Source organism: Oryctolagus cuniculus, chromosome 4 (assembly GCF_964237555.1).
Source record: "Oryctolagus cuniculus chromosome 4, mOryCun1.1, whole genome shotgun sequence".
NCBI classification, from domain to species: Eukaryota; Metazoa; Chordata; class Mammalia; order Lagomorpha; family Leporidae; genus Oryctolagus; species Oryctolagus cuniculus.
In genome coordinates, this window is record NC_091435.1 from 139,494,855 (window position 1) to 139,512,932 (window position 18,078).

The following is an 18,078-nucleotide window of genomic DNA, read 5'->3' on the forward strand; positions in this document are numbered from 1 at the left end:
GTTGTGAATAATAGTGTAACAACCATGGGATTGCAGATTTCTCTTTGACATACTGATTTCATTTCCTTTGGCTGTATACCCAGTAGTGAAATTGATGGATCAAACACTAGTTTTAATTTTTTAAAGTACTTCCATGCTGTTTTCCATAAAAGCTATACTAACTTATGTTATTACTCTATACATAATATATAATTTATATACTAATTTACATGTAGAAAGTGTTCCCTTTTTCTGTATTGGTATCAATTTTATTTTTTTTGTCTTTTTAATAATAGCCATTCTAACAAGTGTGAGATGATACCTCATTGTGGTTTTAGCTTACATTTCTCTGATGTTAGTAATGTTGAGTGTATTTTCATAATACATATGACCATTTGTATGTCTTTTGGGAAATGTCTATTCAAGTCCTCTGCTTATTTTATAATTGGGTTATTGGGGGGGCTTTAATTTTTATATTTTAGATAATAATCCTTTGTGAGATTTAAAATTTACAGATATTTTCTCCCATTATCACTCTGTTGATTGCTACCTTTGCTGTATGAAGAAAAAGGTTTTTGATTCAAATTCACACTTGTCTGTCTGTTTTTCTTACCTGTGCATTTGTGGGTATATCCAAAAAATCATTAACCAGACCAGTGTCAAGAAACTTTCCCTGTTTTCTTCTGCTAGTTTTATAGATTCATGTCTTAAAGTCTTCAGTTCATTTTGAGTTGGTTTTTGGATATGATGTAAGATGAGGGTCCAATTTCTTGCTTCTACATGTGGCTCTTCAATTTTCCCGTCATTTATTGAAGAGATTATATCTTTCCCCATTATATATATTTTAATATATGTTTTCATAATTGGCAAAATTGTACATACTTATGGTGTACAGTCTGATATTTAAATGCATGTATGTAACATTATGATCCAATTAATTAGCATGTACATCCATTATATGTTCTTGACACTCTGTCAAGTCCCAAATTCCTTTTTGCTGTTCATAAATTCATTTTTTCATATGTAAACTGACATCATTTTTGTCCTTTTTTTAAAGAAACTACTTTAAAGCACTGATTGGAGTTACATGTTAATTTGGAAAGGTAGATATTGTTATACCACTGCAGAATTTATAAAGAAACAGAATGCTCTGTGAATTAGGTAATAATTAATCATAAATTCACATTTAAACTTTGATTTCTGTGCTACTGCACTTATCTGCACTTTAGCAGTTACTGTGAAGAATAATAGCTTAGGGGCCAGCATTCTGGCATAGCAGGTTAAGCCTCCACGTGTGATGCCAACATCCCATATCTACAGTGGTTTGAGTCCCCACTGTCCCGCTTCCTATCCAGCTCCCTGCTTATGTGCCTGGGAAAGCAGCAGAAGATGGCCCAACTGCTTGGGCCCCTGTACCCACATCGGAGACCCAGAAGACGACCCTGGCTCTTGGCTTCAGCCTGGCCCAGTCCCCACCATTGTGGCCATTTGAGGAGTGAACCAACGGATGGAAGATCTCTCCCTCTGTCTCTCCTTGTCTGTGTAACTCTGCCTTTCATTTAAACAGATAAATCTTTAAAATGAAAAAAAGAAAAGAGTAGTATCTTCAGAGGAATCTGCAGTGGCAGCGATATTCTAGAGACCTTTGAAAGAAATAAATAATGTCAGTTTTTTATTTCATGAAATAGATTTTTCCATTAGTTAAGAATTTGCTTTTCAAGAATACAAATAGTGATTCGGTATATGATTGGAAAATATTTGTTCTGTATGTTGAGATCACAGAATTTTTTTTTTTTTTTTTTTTTTTTTTTTTTTTTTTTTTGACAGGCAGAGTGGACAGTGAGAGAGAGAGACAGAGAGAGAAAGGTCTTCCTTTGCCGTTGGTTCACCCTCCAATGGCCGCCGCTGCAGCCGGCGCACCACGCTGATCCTGGCAGGAGCCAGGAGCCAGGTGCTTTTTCCTGGTCTCCCATGGGGTGCAGGGCCCAAGCACCTGGGCCATCCTCCACTGCACTCCCTGGCCATAGCAGAGAGCTGGCCTGGAAGAGGGGCAACCGGGACAGAATCCGGCGCCCCAACCGGGACTAGAACCCGGTGTGCCGGCGCCGCAAGGTGGAGGATTAGCCTATTGAGCCACGGCGCCGGCTTAGATCACAGAATTTTTAAAAAGATTTGCTTATTTATTTATTTATTTAAAAGAGTTACAGAGAGAGAGAGAGACAAGAGGGATTGATCAATTGATCTTCTGTCTGCTGTTTCGCTCCCCAAGTGGCTGCAATGGCTGGGGCTGGGCCAGGCTGAAGCCAGGAGCCAGGAGCTTCTTCTGGGTTTCCCATGTGTGTGTAGGGGCCCAAGCACTCGGGTCATCTTCTGCTGCTTTCCCAGGCGTGTTAGCAGGAAGCTGGATACAAAGTGGGACAGCTGGGACTCAAACCACTGCCCATATGGGATGCTGGCATCACAGGTGGAGAATTTACCTGCTATGCCACAGTGCTAGCCCCGAGATCACAGAATTTTTATGCTGCTAACATTCCTCTTCAATCTTTATATTCAGAAGCGATTGTTGGAAGCAATGGAAGCTTGTAATCACTCCCTCAAAAAGGAAGAGAGGAAAAGAAACCAACATAGCGAGTGCCTAATGTGTTGGTATGATGGAGAAACAGAGTTCACCTACCCCTCTCCATGGCCAGAAAAGTTTCCTGCCATAGAACGATGTTGTGCAAGGTAATGTTGTTTGGTAATTTTTTTTTTTAACAGCAATAAAAGTATGCCCTGACTCCCACACACATGCACACACATGATGTTGAATATCTATTTGAAGAATTAATAGACAGTTTCATATATATAGCCATTGTTAATTAATGAGTTATATCCAGCTTGCCAAGAATCATAGCATCTCTTAACATCTGTTTCTATAAACCGTTTTCTCTACTTTAATGAGATTCTACTTCTCTCTTTCCTTCTGTTAAAGTTGTGAATTTTTCTCTTTAGTGTTTCTGCCATGTTTTCCTCTCCCCAAAAGTTCTTTGTCTGCATTTTATTTCCATTTTCCTTGTCTCTGCTCCAAGCATTAGATACACTACGATTTAGTATCTTATTCCTGCTAACTACCCAAGTAGGACAAAGGAAAAAAAATTAAGCCTCTATGTTTTCTTACCTCAGATCCATTTTTTTCCTTTCTTTTCTTCATTAAAATGTCTTCGTTTTTTTCTCCTTTCTCACTCTCCCTTCAATCTGCCCAGTCAGCAGTTGAGTTACTAATAAAGCAGATATCTCCCAGTTATGATTTTTCCTCTTGTTAAGGCAAAGTAAAAGATGAAATTGGTATTATGAAATGTTAATTTGGGGGACCAGCATTATGGCATAGCAGGTTAAACCACGGCCTGCAACACTGGCTTCTCATATGGGCACCAGTTCCAGTCCTGGTTGCTCCACTTCCAATCCAGCTCCCTGCTAATTGTGCCTGAGAATGCAGCAGAGGATGGTCCAAGTGCTTGGGCCCCTGCACCCATAGGGGAGACCTGGAAGAAGTTCCTGACTTCAGAGCAGCCCAGCTCCAGCTTTTGCAGCCATTTGGGGAGTGAACCAGTGGATGAAGATGGATCTCTCTGTCTTTATGTGTTTCTCCCTCTGTAAACTCTGCTTTTCAAATAAATAAATATTTTTAAATGTTAATTTTCTTTTTTTTTTTTTAAGATTTATTAATCTTTTTATTTGAAAGGAAGAGTTACAGAGAGGCAGAGGCAAAGGTAGTGATTGAAAGAGGTCTTCTATCCGCTGATTCACTCCCTAGACAGCCGCAATGGCTGAAGCTGTGCCGATCCAAAGCCAGGATCCAGGAGCTTCTTTTGGATCTCCACACGGATGCAAGGGCACAAGGACCTGGGCCATCTTCTACTGCTTTCCAAGACCATAGCAGAGAGCTGGATCTGAAGTAGAGCAGCTGGGACATGAAACATTGCCCATACGGGATGCCAGCACTGCAGGCGGCAGCTTTACCCACTATACCACAGCGCTGGCCCCTAAAAATGTTAATTTCCTATCCTGGGTCCCAGAACATGAAAAATATAAAGATTTGTTATGCTTTATCCTTTCCTTATAAGAGCAGGTATCATGGCATAGTGGGTGAAGCCACCACTTGGTACACTCACATCTCATATCAGTGCCTAGTACAATTCCTGGCTGCTCTGTACTTCCAGTCCATCTTCTTGCTGATGTGCCTGGGAGGCAGCAGGTGATTGCCCAGGATCTTGATTCCTTCCAAATATCCATGTGGGAGACCAGGATGAAGTTCCTGGCTACTGGCTCTGGCCTGACTTAACCCAAATATTGTGGGTGTTTGGGAATAAACCAGTGGATGGCAGATCTTTTGTTCTCTCTCTCTACCTCTCTTTCCCTTTCAAATAAATATATATATAAATATTTTAGTTTTATTTAAAATTAATGGGGGAAAACTTCTGCTTAGTAATCTATATTCATGATTGTATCTGGCCCAATAACAGAGGAGCTAGCTTTGCCTGCTTTGTGTTTTTCTTAAGTAGCAAGAATGACTCTTGCAAAATATTCAAAGGAAATTAAAAACCTAATTGACTGTATTGTATGAATTTTAAATGAAATGCCTTTGTTTATTTTCCAGGTACAAAATAATATCATTAGATGCTTGGCGTGTAGACATAAATAAGAACAAAATAACCAAGGTTGACCAGAAAGCATTGTATTTCTGTGGATTTCCTTCTCTGAAACACATCAAACACAATGTCAGTGACTTTTTGGTTCAGAGCTCTTTTACTTTATTAAATGCAAAGTGATTAAAAAGCGTTAAAATTAAATTTTTATGATTCTTTTAGTTTTTTTTGAAGAAAAGTGGTGTTCAAGTGTTCCAGCAAAGCAGTCGTGGTGAAAACATGATGTTGGAAATCTTAATGAATACAGGCTCAGATGAACTTGTGAGTATTTTATTTCTCATTCATTTACTGAAGCTTACTAGGCATAAAACTATTTATAGGTGCTGAAGTATTTACGAAGGAGGTGTAACATGCTGTTAACTCCAGAAATTCAAAATCTAAATAAGGATAAAGCTAAGAAACATATACACAAATTATATAACAATTTAAGAACTAAATAATTGTGGTACCATAAGCAAAAATTGTTCCTGGAATTTTGAAAACGAAATGAGCCAACACTATAGGCTTGTAGATGAAAATAGTCTTGAGCTGGATGCTAAAAACCCTTTAAGACAAAGGAGAAGAGAAGAAAGGCATTTTACCTGAAAGAAACATGAGATGGGGATTTTAGTTTTTAAAAAATGCAGTATGTTATCTTATTCTTTTATGTTTTTTAGTATGTCTGAAATATTTCTTAATACTTTTTCTTTTGTTAGAATAAGTGTGATATATTTGAGGAGAAGGCATAGATAAACCTGACTGAAGCAGAGGACTTGTGTTGGGAAGTAGTGGAAGATAAGGTTGAAAAAACAGATTGAGGTCAAATTATGGAGGAAGACCTTGAATACCAGGCTAAGGAGTTTGAACTTTTTTTTTTACATGATTGTTATCTTGAAATTGGTATTTTCGTGAAGATTAATTTGGTGGCAGTATATTAAACTAAATTGCACAAAAGATTTGTGGAAGATAATGGGAAAGCCTGCAAATTCAGAGATTGTAGCATTAGACTATAAGAACATAAACTGTGGAAATAGCCATAGATCTAGAGGAACAAGATAAAGTAAAATTAACATTATTTATGTTCAAATATGGGTAATTAAAAGAGGAACAAAATAGTAAATATGACTGAAATACCCAAGCTAGTTAAAGATAATTACATTGTACTGGACTAGAAAAGGGAAAAGAAGAAAGTTGCTGATTTAGGAAGATTAATGATAAATATAATAGAAATTTAAGGTGGTAATGGGATATTTAACAGGAGGTGTACCTCTAGCCTTTCTCACCCAATTTTCTACAAGAGATATGAGCCCCAGTTCTCTAAATCATTCTTTATATGTAATAAATTAGTGTATCTTTTGTGCATTTAGAATAGTACTAATTACATACCATCATACATAATTGAGAAAATGGATCATTTTTTGTGTTCAGTGGTTCAGGAGAAAAAAGTTTATAGAGGCTTTTAATAAACCATTAGATACTTAGAGCTAGAGCTTCAAGGGAGGTAGGTCTATACAAAATAAAATTGAGAACTGGTGAATGGAGCCTTGTGGCTCATTTTCCTAAAGAAAATACACTAAAGTGTGCGTAGTTTCAAAATAATGCTAGTAAAAGTGACACAGTGACAGAAAAGTAAGAAAGAATGATTGCCAAGTAGTATCACAAAAGCATGGAGAAAGGCTGTATGCTGCACAATTTTTGCAGGAAAAATAAAAACTAAAATAAGATCTGTGAATCTGTGCTATAGAGTATCAGTTTTGGCCATTGAGAATTCTGTTCCAGTAAACTGGTGCAAGCAGAAGTCCCAAGCCCTAAGGACAAGGCCAGAACTAGGAGAGAGGGAATAATGATAGCAGGTATAAGTGATTGGTCAAGTTTTCTTTGAAAAGAGAGCTAGAAACAAATAATAACTGGAAGTAGAGAAGGAGGAAATCATCAAGCAAGATCCATGTAAAAGACAGGAGATAACACTAATTGGAGGAGAAAGGAGATCTAAAAGCCACTGAAGAGGAAAAGGCTGTTTTGAAAACTAGACCCCATGTGAAGTAATAAGGGAGTTTTTCCAGGCATAAATAAAGGTTTAACCTAGGAAAGGAGACAACTTTTCAACAAAAACTGAAGAAAAGGGTACAAGAATTAAATCAGATATAGACGTATATAATGAAAAGGGAAGCTTGTTCTATTGATAACTTGTTTATTTGTCAAAATAGTTTTTCTGTTTTGTAAGTTCACAATAAGAAATGTCTGAATAGAAAAATAAGTAATTACTCAAAAGTCAAAAGTAATCTTTAATTGTTAAAGAAATGATTGTTAATAATGACTAAGGATAATAAAAAATAAATGAAAATTTGTATTTAAACTTTAGTTTCTACTACCAAATTGTTGTCTATCTATATGTATAAATTGGATAATACATCTTAAATATAGTTTATTTATTTATTTATTTTTGACAGACAGAGTGGACAGTGAGAGAGAGAGAGAGACAGAGAGAAAGGTCTTCCTTTGCCGTTGGTTCACCCTCCAATGGCCGCCATGGCTGGTACGCTGCGGCCGGCGCACCGCGCTGATCCGATGGCAGGAGCCAGGTACTTCTCCTGGTCTCCCATGGGGTGCAGGGCCCAAGCACTTGGGCCATCCTCCACTGCACTCCTGGGCCACAGCAGAGAGCTGGCCTGGAAGAGGGGCAACCGGGACAGAATCTGGCGCCCCGACCGGGACTAGAACCCAGTGTGCCAGCACTGCAAGGCGGAGGATTAGCCTAGTGAGCCGCTGCACCGGCCTAAATATAGTTTAAAACTAAAACTTTAAGAAATTTTGTACAGAATATTTGTACAGAATTTTTCAGTTTGTAAAACATTTTGTGTTTATTATTTTCTTTGATCCCCAGCATTGTAAGGTAGACATCATTTCTTCTCACAAAAGAAAACTGAGAATTATTTAAGATGGATGATTTGCCCAAGATTATTATGACTGAAAAGAGAGAGAACCTAAATTTGGACCTTAGTCTCCTGATTTTAAATCTACTATTCTTTTTTCCATTATATTTAGCACAAATTGAAATTAAATTATATTTCTTACATTCTGTTTTAAATATCTATTTCTTGAGAAATGATGAATAGCCCTTTTCTAGACATTTCTTTTTCTCCTCACTTTTCTTAGTTAACATGAGAAAAATAAAGATATGAGTCTAATTAGTAGAATCATGAAATTTTACAACTGGATAGAATTTTGTAAAAACTACTCCAACTTGATCACTTAACAAATTAAAAAATTAATTGGAGATTGAAAAATGTTGCCTGTGTAAAGTTTTCTCTTGGACCTAATGCATGAATGAACTTTTCTGCTTTTAATTTAAGAGTATAGAAAATGTAGCTTCATCTGTACTTGGAAAGTCTGTCTTTGTTAATTGGCCTCACCTTGAAGAAGCTAGAGTTGTGGCTGTATCAGATGGAGAAACTAAGTAAGTAAAATTTGGTTTATCATTTTTAAACTTACAGTTATTTGCTTTTATGGCTTTTATTGATTCATTTTTTTTCACTGATAAAATTATTCTGAGAACATTTACCACCGCAGTGAAATAAGTCTTTAATCACACCATTCAAAGTAATGTCAGTATTGAGAGTTTATTGTAAATCCTTTGAGATATTTTAGATGCATATGTTGTGTTTTGCTTTCATTTTCCCTTCTTATCCTCTTAATAGCTTGCAAGGTTTTTTGTTTGTTTGTTTGTTTGTTTTTAAGATTTCTTTATTTATTTGAAAGCCAGAGAGAGAGAGAGAGAGAGGTGTCTTCCATCCGCTGGTTCACTCCCCAAATGGCTGCAACTGCTCTAGCTACACCAATCCAAAGCCAGGAGCCAGGAGCTTCTTCCTGGTCTCCCATGCAGGTGCAGAGGCCTAAGGACCTGGGCCATCCTCTACTGCTTTCTCAGGCCATAGCAAAGAGCTGGATTGGAAGTGGAGCAGCCAAGACTCGAACCAGCACCCATATGGGATGCAAGCATTGCAGATGGCAGCTTTACCCGCTACGCCACAGCACTACCCCTTGGAAGTTTTATATCCTAATTCTTTCCTTAGCAGTTGTTATCATTACATTATTAATGTAAATATAATTAAGCAAATATAATTCTCTTTTGAGAATAATTGATAGCATATAAGACCTTACCTTTACCATGTTCCTCTTATGCTTCATTTAAGTAATAATGTTTTTAAAATACATGTTTTAACTTTAAGAATAATTTATTCACATTTTATTCAAGTTCAGAATCATTTTATCAAGAATAGTTATTTAAGCTTTTATTTGTTATTTTTTACCATTATTTTGTGTAAACCTTGTCTTCCTGATTTCTTGTTCTTTTGTTACTTTCCATGTGGCAAGAATATTCTGAAGTAATTTTTTTCAGAAAAAATGGGTGGGTGTTATGTTTTCTGAGTTACTGCATGTCTAAAATATCTTTCCCGTTCCCCCCGGTTTTCTTCACACATGAATTTAGAATTTTAGAGGAATAATCCTTTTTCCTTAGCTCACATACATCTCTTCTTGAATATTGTTGATGAGAAAGAAATCAATGCCAGTTTGTTTTTTTCCCTTTGTTGGTATCTACTTTTCTGTAACAATCCTGAGGAATATTTTTTAATCATCAAAATGCTGTTCACCTACTTTTTTGATGAAGTCCAGTTTTATCAGATTTTTTCTTTATGCCTTTGGTATCAGGTCTAAAAATACACATAGCCATAGATCCTCATTGTCTCATTTTTTGGGAAAAGTTTTATAGTTTATCTCCTTGTACAGTAAATCAGTAATCCATTTTGAATTGATTTTTATATAAAGCATGACATTTAAATCAGGTTTCATATATTTGCCTAGGAGTATTCAGTTGCTCTGGCATCATTTATGCAAAAGACCTTATATAAATTTTAGGATATGTCTATGAAAAATGTGGAAGGGATTTTGATAGAAATTATATGAAGCCTATAAACTAATTTGAGGTTTGACATCTCTACTATATTATCTTCTAAACCATGAACACAGTTATGTTGCTGTTTATTTAAATCTTTTATTTCTTTCATCAGTGGTTTTTTTTTTTTTTGCATCATACAGTTCATATACATGTTTTCTAGATTTATACCTAAGTATTTATTTTTCTTGGAGCAACTATAAATGGTAGTTGTGTTTTAAATATGATTCCCAAGTTAGGACATAGAAACACATTTATTTTTTATTTGTTGATTTATATCCTACAACCTTACTGAGCTTACTTTTTGGCCTTTTATTTTTGATGAGTCCTGCTAGTTATTTTGTAGAATTGTCAGTTTAACTATTGTTGCTCATAGTGTCATTTAGTTTGTTTTTGTTTGTTTGTTTGTTTGTTTTTGACAGGCAGAGTGGATAGTGAGAGAGAGAGACAGAAAGGTCTTCCTTTTGCCGTTGGTTCACCCTCCAATGGCCGCCACGGCTGGCGCACTGCGGCCGGCACATCGCGCTGATCCAAAGCCAGGAGCCAGGTGCTTCTCCTGGTCTCCCATGAGGGTGCAGGGCCCAAGCACTTGGGCCATCCTCCACTGCACTCCCGGGCCACAGCAGAGAGCTGGCCTGGAAAAGGGGCACCTGGGACAGAATCCGGCGCACCGACCGGGACTAGAACCCGGTGTGCTGGTGCCGCAAGGTGGAAGATTAGCCTATCGAGCTGCAGCGCCGGCCTCGTAGTGTCATTTAGCTTGGTCTTTTATCTCACATATATCCCATAACTTAGAAATTAGATCTAGTGGTTGATTTGATTCAGATGAAACATTTTTGACAAAAATATGTACTTTGTATTAAACTTTTAAGTATTTTTAATTCTTCAATATGCTTGCTTTTTGTTACATAGTTTCTTAAAGAAAAAAATAATTTACTTTTAATTTCCTATTGAAATTCTTATTTATTTATTTATTTATTTGAAAGGTAGAGTTGCAGAGAAGGAAAGGCAGAGGCAGAAAGGGAGAAGTCTTCCATCCACTGGTTCACTCCCTAAATGGCCACAACAGCCAGACCAAAGCCAGGAACCAGGAGCTTCATCCAGGCTTATCACGTGGGTGCAGGGGCCCAAGCACTTGGGCCTTCCTCCACTGCCTTCCCAGGCACATTACCAGGGAGCTGGATGGGAAGCAGAGCAGCTGGGACTCAAACTGGCACCCATATGGGATGCCAACACTGCAGGCGGTGGCTTAACCTGCTCTGCCACATTATCAGCCTCAATTCTATTGAAATCCCTTGCAAGTCCTTGGTCTATGGTTTATATTACAGTACCTTTTTTTTTTTTTTTTTGAAGATTTATTTATTTATTTGAAAGGCAGATTTACAGAGAGGCAGAAAGAGAGGTCTTCCATCTGCTGGTTCACTCACCAAATTGCTGCAATGGCTGGAGCTGTGCAGTTCTGAAGCCAGGAGCCAAGAGCTTCTTCTGAGTCTCCCAAGCCGGTACAGAGACCCAAGGACCCAGGCCATCCTCTACTGCTTTCCCAGGCCACAGCAGAGAGCTGGATTGGAAATGGAGCAGCTGGACTTAAAACAGCGCCCATATGGGCTGCCAGCATTGCAGGTGGCAGCTTTATTCATAATGCCACAATGCCGGCCCTGTGCTTTTTTTTTTCTTTTTTTTCTTTTTTTTTGAGATTTTGTTTATTTATTTATTTGAGAGGTAAAGTTACAGAGAGGCCGGCGCGGCTCACTAGGCTAATCCTCCACCTTGCGGCGCCGGCACACCGGCTTCTAGTCCCGGTCGGGGCGCCGGATTCTGTCCTGTTTGCTCCTCTTCCAGTCCAGCTCTCTGCTGTGGCCCAGGAGTGCAGTGGAGGATGGCCCAAGTGCTTGGGCCCTGCACCCTCATGGGAGACCAGGAGAAGCACCTGGCTCCTGGCTTTGGATCAGCGCAGTGCGCCGGCCGCAGCACACTGGCCGCAGTGGCCATTGCGGGGTGAACCAATGGCAAAGGAAGACCTTTCTCTCTGTCTCTCTCTCTCACTGTCCACTCTGCCTGTCCACAAAAAATAAAATAAAATAAAATAAATTAAAAAAAATAAAGTTACAGAGAGAGGGAGAGACAAGGAGAAAGGTCTTCCATCCCTTCCATCCACTGGTTCACTCCCCAAGTGGCTGCAACTGCTGGTACCGATCCATAGCCAGGAGCCAAGAGCTTCTTCCAGGACTCCCACACAGGTGTAGGGGCCCAAGGACTTGGGCCATCTTCTACTGCTTTCCCAGGCCATAGCAGAGAGCTGGATCAGAAGAGGAGCAAGCCAGGACATGACTCAGCACCCATATGGGATTCTGGAGCCTCCAGCAGAGGCTTAGCACACTATTCCACAGCGCCAGCCCTATATTACAGTTCTCAAAAGGAGGCTTGCTCATTCCTCTCTCTCTCTCTTTCTCTCTTTCTTTTTGTTACCTCATATAGAAATGTTTTCATTTTTAAAAATACTGCTGTTAAAACTCTATGTTAAACCGTAAGTTTTGGGTTATATAGTTTTTATTTTAATTTCTAAGGTTTTACTTGGAAGAACCTCCAGGAATGCAGAAACTTTATTTGGGAAGAACTGCCCCACCGTCTAAAGTGGTCCATCTTGGGGATAAAGAACAATCTAACTGGGCAAAAGAAGTACAAGGAATTTCAGAACAGTGAGTATCATGAAAAGTATTTAATGTCATAGAACTAGGATCTATTTTAATGTATTCATCCTCTTACTAATTTTCAATTTACCATAGTGCTTACTCTGCATATTGACTGCATCTTCATCCCATATTCTAAATATAATAATGAGTTCTAGTTTAAAATAGTGTCTAGTTACCAGAAGTCAAATTATCCAGTTGGTTGTTTTGGTTTTTTATGATTGATTTATTCATTTTTTAAAAGTTACAAACAGAGGGAGAGAGAGATCTTTCATCCACTGGTTCATTCCCTAAATGGCTGCAATGGCCAGGGCTGGGCCAGGCCGAAGCCAGGGGTTTCATCCGGGTCTCAATGCTTAGGCCATCTTCCACTACTTTTCCCAGGCCAGTAGCAGGGAGCTGGATCAGAAGTAGAACAGCTGGGACATGAATTGGTAGTGCCCATATGGGGTGCCATTGAGGCAGATGGCAGCTTTACCTGCTACGCCACATTACCAGCCCCAACCTTGTCCAGTTTGTCACTAAAATAATTCATGAAGTGCAGAAAAAAAAATAGAATGACATGATCACTTAATATTATTAAGAATAACATTTAGTATGTTACTTAAACTTCAAAGTTATTTTTATTAGGCATAAGGCCATTGAATTTTTTGGCTACATGTAAGTAATGAAGAAAATATGAAGACCTTTTGTTCCTCATCCTCTCCCCTTGTCCACTCCCCTTGGTCCTTCTCTACCCAACTCTGTATACCTCTGAGTATAGAAACATACAGGGTAAACATCCAACAACCACACTAGGGTGGGTTCTCATTAGAAGCTAATTATGAAGGTCACCAGAGTGCTTTGTATCCTGTGATCTCACCCTGACAGTACCTGTCCTTCTGTATCCAAGTACCAAAACAGAAAAATAGAGACCAGTAGTGGTACATGAAATGGTGGTATAAATGTACCTCCATCAGCCTCTCTGTTTAAACTATAATCACATGCACTGAAAGCTTTTGAAGAATTCAGAGAGACTCTTCTATAATTTTGGAACTAATACCAGGCCATAATATTCTTTTTCAAAGATGATAAAACAGGGAAAATGTATAAAGACCATGAAAAACCATCCAGCATAGAAAATAACATAGCTCCCAAGAGATGGAGGTACAATGTATTTTTGCCTTTCAATAATATAAATAAGATATTCCTTTCATAACTCACATTCTGAATTTTCTTTTATGCCATATAAATAAAATCACACTAAAGGTGCAGGCCTTTAGCCCAGTGGGTAATGCTACTTGGGACACCCACATCCCATGTCAGAGTTCCGGAATTCATTTCTTGGCTCCATTCCTGATTCCACCTTCCTTTATGCTGGGAGACAGTGCCTAGGATGGCTCAAACAGCTGAGTCCCTGCGCCCAAATTAGAGATCCGGTGGAGGCTCCTGGATCCTGCCTTTGGATCGGCTCAGCTCTGACTGTTGAGGCCATTTGGGGAGTGAACTAGCAGAGGGACACTCTCTCTCTCTCTCTCTCTCTGTCTACCTCTCTCTGTAACCGTGTCTTTCAAATAAATAAAATCTAAAAAAAAAAATTAAACTTATTTGTATGATTTAATACCTCTTTCTTTTATAAGTATGCTCCATGAAGATAGGGAACATACCTTGTTTTTTTGTTTTGTTTGTTTTGAAAATGTATTAATTTGAAAAGCAGAGTTACTGTGGCCAGCACTGTGGCACAGTAGGTTAATCCTCCACCTGTATCCCAGCACCGGCATCCCATTTGGGTGCCAATTTGAGTCCCAGCTGCTCCTCTTCCAATCCAGCTCTCTGCTATGGCCTGGGAAAGCAGAAGATGGCCCAAGTCCTTGGGCCTCTGCACCTGCGTGGGAGACCCAGAAGAAGCTCCTGGCTCCTGGCTTTGGATTGGCTCACCTCCTGCCATTGCAGCCATTTGGGGAGTGAACCAGCAGATGAGTTATAGAAAGAGAGAGAGACAGAGACGTCTGCTGGTTCACTCTCCAAATGGACGCAATGTCCGGGGCTAGGCCAGGCTGAAGCCAGGAGCCTGGAACTCCATCCAGTTCTCCCATGTAGGTGGCAGTGGCTCAAGCACTTGGGCCATCTTCACTGCCTTCTCAGGTGCATTAACAGAGAGCTGGATCACAAGCAGAGCAACAAGGACTAGAACTGGCACTCATATGGGATGGCAGTGTCACAGGCAGCGGTTTAACATGCTGTGCCAAAACACCAGCCCTGGAACATACTTGTTTTTTGTTTCTTTTTAAAGATTTTATTTATTTATTTGAGAGGTAGAGTTACAAACAGTGAGAGGGAGAGACAGAGAGAAAGGTCTTCCGTCCGTTGGTTCACTCCCCAAATGGCTGCAATGGCCGGAGCTGCGCCAATCCAAAGCCAGGAGCCAGGAGCTTCTTCCAGGTCCTTCATGTGGGTGCTGGGACCCAAGGACCCGGGCCATCTTCTGCTGCTTTCACAGGCCACAGCAGAGAGCTGGATTGGAAGAGGAGCAGCCGGGACTAGAAATGGCACCCATGTGGGATGCTGGTACCACAGGTGGAGGATTAATCCACTGTGCCACCGCGCCGGCCCCCATACTTGTTTTTGTCACCAGTTTATTCTCATTTCTTGACTAGTACCCTAGGCACTCAGTAATTTTTGTTGAGTGAAAGTTTAGTCAAGACTCTTGATTGAAAAAAATAAATTCCTTGAAAATGATTCAGAGAAAGGAATAGCAGCAGATATTGAAAAAGATGAAGTAAGAAAGGGAAAAGGGTTAAGTCCCAGCTCCCTGCTCATGCAAACCCTGGGAAGCAGAGGATGATTGCTCAAGTGCTTGCATCGCAGCTCTCTGGATTAGATTCCTGACTCTCAGATTCAGCCTGGCCCAACCCTGGCCTTTGCAGACATTTGGGAAATGACCTGGAGGATGGAAGCTCATCAAACAATTTTTTAAATATATATACACACATATATGTATAAATGACTATGAAAATATGTTATATAATTGTGCATATTGTAACTTGTATATATGATTCTCATTTGTTTGAAACAAATTAAATATGATTATAATAATGAGTTCACTAGTCATCTGGGCATACTGAAATCAGTGAGCAAAAAGATCATGCTGAGGATACTCTCAGTAAATAGTACAAAAGCACAAAGAGCTGAAAAAAAGTGTAGCCAGAATTTGGGACAGACATTTAGCATAGCCATTAAGGTGTCCACATCTCATGTCCGAGTACAGGTTCAATTCCTGGCTCAATTTCCTGATTCTAGCTTCCTGCCAGTACAGATTCTGAAAGGCAGCCATGATGGCTCAAGTAATGAGTTCTTTGCTCACATGTGGAAGACCCAGATTGAGTTCTTGGCTCCTGGTTCAACCTGTCCCAACACCAGGCATTTGAGACATTTGAGGAATGAATCAGCTGATGGGAACTCTGTCTGTGTCTCTCTCTGCCTCTCAGATAAATAATTTTTTTAAGAAATATTGTCAGGCTGGCACCACGGCTCAATAGGCTAATCCTCCGCCTGCGGCACCAGCACCCCAGGTTCTAGTCCCAGTTGGGGTGCTGGATTCTGTCCCGGTCGCTCCTCTTCCAGGCCAGCTCTCTGCTATGGCCCGGGAGTGCAGTGGAGGATGGCCCAAGTGCTTGGGCCCTGCACCCACATGGGAGACAAGGAGGAAGCACCTGGCTCCTGGCTTCGGATTGGTGCGGTGCGCCAGCTGCAGCAGCCACTGGAGGTAAACCAACGGCAAAGGAAGACCTTTCTCTCTGTCCCTCTCTCTCACTGTCCACTCTGCCTGTCAAAAAAAAAAAAAAAAAAAGAAAAAGAAAGAAAAAGAAAAGAAATATTGTCAGATACCCCATATCTATTTAGGAAGATTTCTACAAAGTAAAAATAGAAAAGAAATAAGATCATATCCCCTAGATGAAGGGATTGGCAGACATCTTTTTAAAAGTCCAGATCCATGGCCGGTGCCATGGCTCACTAGGCTAATCCTCTACCTGCGGCGCCGGCACCCCAGGTTCTAGTCCTGTTTGGGGCGCTGGATTCTGTCCCGGTTGCTCCTCTTCCAGTCCAGCTCTCTGCTGTGGCCCGGGAGTGCAGTGGAGGATGGCCCAAGTGCCTGGGCCCTGCACCTACATGGGAGACCAGGAGGAAGCACCTGGCTCCTGGCTTCGAATCGGTGCAGCGCGCCGACCGCAGCGGCCATTTGGGGGGTGAACCAATGGAAGGAAGACCTTTCTCTCTGTCTCTCTCTCTCTCTCTCACTGTCTAACTTTGCCTGTCAAAAACAAAACAAAGTCCAGATCCAAAATATTTTAGGCTTTGGAGACTTCTCAGTATCTGTCACAACTATTCAGCTCTGCCGTTATAGCACAAAAGCAGCCATAAACAGTAAGTAAAAGGTGACTTTTTTCAATAAAACTTAAAGCAGAGTGGTCCTTTAACCTAGTGGTTAAAATGCCTGAATCCCCTAGGAGTACCTGTATTTGATTCCCAGCCTCAGCTCATGACTTCAGCTTCCTGCCAGTGCAGACCCTGGGAGGCAACTGTGATGGCTTTACTTACTGGGTTCCTACCACTCACATGGGAGGACCTGGATTGCATTCTCAGCTCCCAGCGTTAGCCTGGCCCAACCCTGGCCATTGCTAGCATTTGAGGAATAAAGTAAGAGATGGCCACTCACTCTTATCTCTCTGCCTTACAAACAAATGAAAATAAGTAAATAAAAGAACTGGAGGCATTCTGTATTTGGCCCCAGGCCATAGTTTGCAGCTCCTGGTTTGAGATTGAAAAGGCCCATCAAAAGGGCCTAATCTGATTAGCTTGCTATCTCTGGATTTGCCTATTCTGATATTTCATATAAATAGAATCATACAACATGAACTTTTGCATCTGGCCTCTTTCACTTAGCATGTATTTGAATTTCATATACACTGTATTATGTGTCAGTGCTTATTCCTTTTCATAGCTCAACAGTATTCTATTGTGTGGATATACCATCTTTTGTTTGTCTATTCAACTAGTTACCATTTGAGTTGAGGGCTTTTTACTGAAGAGCTTTGGGGCTATATAAACATTTACATGTCCGTATTTGTTTGCATACCTGTTTTCAATTTTTGGGGTAGGAGGTAAATATCTAGAAGTAGAATTGCTGGGTCATATGGTAACTCTATGTTTATCCTTTTGAAGAATTGCCAGACTATCATAATGGTTGCATGGTTTGACATTCTAACCAGCAATATACAGTGTTCTAATTTCTCCACATCAAACACATTTGTTGTCTCTTCCTCCCTACCACCACCCACCACTTTTTAAAATTATAGCCATCTTGATGGCTGTGAAACACAGGAGTTTCTTACAGCTTTGTGAGTTCTCAGTGGGGGAAGTCTCCACAAATTTTTAAAGTAAATAACATAAAAAGTCTTAAGTATGGTACCTACAACTACCAGCATTATTTATTTGAAGTTTATCTAAACATTTAATTTTTAGTTCATAGTCTGCAGGATGATTTTCACCCTAGAATAAAAACATATACATATTTATATTTCTTTTAGCTACTTGAGAAGAAAAGGAATAATAATAAATGAAACATCTGCAGTTGTGTATGCTCAGTTACTCACGGGTCGTAAATATCAAATAAATCAAAATGGTGAAGTTCGTCTAGAAAAACAATGGTCAAAACAAGTTCTTCCTTTTGTTTATCAAACTATTGTCAAGGTAAGACTGCATCAATTTGAGTCTCAATTTTATATTTTTTTAAAGATTTATTTATAATTAG

At 39.7% G+C, this 18,078-nt stretch overlaps 1 protein-coding gene across 11 annotated transcripts in view; it reads left to right on the forward strand.

The window, feature by feature from the left end:
• Nucleotides 1-18,078, forward strand: part of XRN1 (5'-3' exoribonuclease 1) — a 132,090-nt gene that overhangs the window by 53,648 nt on the left and 60,364 nt on the right. For all 11 annotated transcript variants that reach the window (XR_007924531.2, XM_008266277.4, XM_002716565.5 and 8 more), the window contains 6 exons: nucleotides 2,534-2,703; nucleotides 4,616-4,736; nucleotides 4,827-4,925; nucleotides 7,997-8,100; nucleotides 12,165-12,296; nucleotides 17,855-18,017. Coding sequence is in view for 10 of the 11 variants with exons in the window: in XM_008266277.4 (XP_008264499.2) it covers nucleotides 2,534-2,703; nucleotides 4,616-4,736; nucleotides 4,827-4,925; nucleotides 7,997-8,100; nucleotides 12,165-12,296; nucleotides 17,855-18,017 (789 nt within the window). In the remaining variant the exon portion in view is untranslated. The remainder of the gene's footprint in view (nucleotides 1-2,533; nucleotides 2,704-4,615; nucleotides 4,737-4,826; nucleotides 4,926-7,996; nucleotides 8,101-12,164; nucleotides 12,297-17,854; nucleotides 18,018-18,078) is intronic.